The sequence below is a fragment of the Chlorocebus sabaeus genome, chromosome 22 (assembly GCF_047675955.1).
Source record: "Chlorocebus sabaeus isolate Y175 chromosome 22, mChlSab1.0.hap1, whole genome shotgun sequence".
In the NCBI taxonomy this organism is placed as follows: domain Eukaryota; kingdom Metazoa; phylum Chordata; class Mammalia; order Primates; family Cercopithecidae; genus Chlorocebus; species Chlorocebus sabaeus.
This window is the reverse complement of record NC_132925.1, coordinates 15,565,036-15,567,008: the sequence shown is the minus strand read 5'-3', so window position 1 is coordinate 15,567,008 and position 1,973 is coordinate 15,565,036. Positions and strand designations below refer to the sequence as shown.

At 42.3% G+C, this 1,973-nt stretch overlaps 1 protein-coding gene across 1 annotated transcript; it reads left to right on the top strand.

Moving 5' to 3' along the window:
- Nucleotides 1-1,178: 1,178 nt before the first annotated feature.
- Nucleotides 1,179-1,640, top strand: LOC103228509 (large ribosomal subunit protein uL24-like). The gene has a single exon (XM_007986139.3). It carries the CDS (start codon nt 1,179-1,181, stop codon nt 1,638-1,640), a length of 462 nt encoding a protein of 153 aa, XP_007984330.3.
- The last annotated feature ends 333 nt before the right edge of the window (nt 1,641-1,973 follow it).

Sequence of the window (1,973 nt, the reverse complement as noted above, 5' to 3'; positions counted from 1 at the left end):
AAGGTTTACTCCAGACAATCCTTAAACCAAAGTCCTTTCTCCTCACAGAAAGTTTACAGAATTTTTCTTTTCTTTAAGATAATACTACATTTTAAATCAAAGTTGAGCTCCTCTCTTGGTTTATTTTTCTAAATTCTGCATCAGTCTTCCTCCATCATTAATATACATCTGGTAGCAGTGGAAAGTATTAGAGTTACATGGCACCGAAATATGTTACCAGCAGGTCTGCAGCAACCTCATTCTTGCCTCCTCAGAAGAAAGAATTTGAAGGACATAAGGGAGAAGGAGAGACTGAAGCAAGTTTTAGAGCAGGAGTGAGTGAAGGTTTATTAAAAAGCGTTAGAGCAGGAGTGAAAGGAAGGAAAGTACAGTTAGAAGAGGGCCAAGTGGCCAACCTGAGAGATGGAGTGCACAGTTTGACCCTTTGACTTGGGGTTTTATACACTGGCATGCTTCCGGGGTCTTGCGCTACATTTTCCCTGATTCTTCCATGGGGGAGGGCTTCCTGCACGTGCAGTGCCTGCCTAGCACTGGAGAGGGGAGGATGCACAGTGTACCTGTTGGAGTTGTACTCATGCTCACCTGAGGAGTTCCCTCATCAGCTGAATGTCCCCCGGAGGTCATACACCAGTTAAACTCTGCCATTTTGCTTCTTGCTCAACTGCTCAACTGCTGAGCTTCCCAATAGGAAGCTGCTGATCAACACTTTCAGGTTTTTTCCTATTGACAGGGAGACTGCCGTTCTCTGGCACTGACTGTGACCAATGATTATTTTAGAGAAACAGTTAACAGCTGCCTGACCATCAACTGATGCTCGTCTGACATTCTGGGTGGTGGGGGAAGCCCTCTCCTGCCCTGCTCATGCCTTCCTAGCTACCTACTGTAACCCACCTTGTCTTTAAATAAATGTGTCTGTTGTCCCTATGCTTTGTAGAACTTACCCTCACAAACCCACAGGTGATTTGCAAAACCTATATTCATCTTTGTCTTCTTGTTTTCTTTAGAATTTAGATAAAAATTTATCAATTAGGCAGGCTATTTTCATAGATTAGTGTGGTTCCATAAAATGTATTTTCACTCCATTAATTAAGATTAGAGAGCAGCACTGTGCAGTGGTTAAGAACTGATTCTGAGCTCTCTTCCCTTTTGCAGCCATCACCGAAGCAGGTGCGGACAAAATGAAGTTTAATCCCTTTGTGACTTCCAACCGAAGCAAGAATCACAAAAGGCATTTCAATGCACCTTCCCACATTCGCAGGAAGATTATGTTTTCCCTTCTTTCCAAAGAGCTGAGACAGAAGTACAACGTGCGATCGACGCCCATCCGAAAGGATGATGAAGTTCAGGTTATACGAGGACACTATAAAGGTCAGCAAATTGGCAACGTAGTCCAGGTTTACAGGAAGAAATATGTTATCTACACTGAACGGGTGCAGCGGGAAAAGGCTAATGGCACAACTGTCCAGGTAGGCATTCACCCCAGCAAGGTGGTTATCACTAGGCTAATACTGGACAAAGACTGCAAAAAGATCCTTGAACGGAAAGCCAAATCTCACCAAGTAGGAAAGGAAAAGGGCAAATACAAGGAAGAAACAATTGAGAAGATGCAGGAAGTAATCGTACATAAAAGCTTTGATTAAAACTTGAAACGAACAAACAAACAAAAAGAACTGGTTCTGAATCAAATTGCTTGTTTGAATCTTGACTCTACTACTTACCATCAGTACCAAAGGCTTAGAATAATTTATGACACACAATAAGTGTTCATTATAGGTTGATTAAGTCGTTTGTGTTTTTGAATGCTGATTTTTAACACCCTGCATAGAAATGTGGACTATTGTAACTGCCCAAAAGGTTCTTCCTGCCCGTTGCATAAAAAGAGACCACAGCATCTTAGTAAAGAAAGAGTTTTATAGACACTAGGCCAGCCACGTCATGTGGGAGATTGGCGTTGTTACTCAGATCATTTCAAG

Coding starts and splice junctions, on each gene's coding strand:
- LOC103228509 (XM_007986139.3), top strand. CDS start 1,179: ATGAAGTTTAATCCCTTTGTGACTTCCAACCGAAGCAAGAATCACAAA.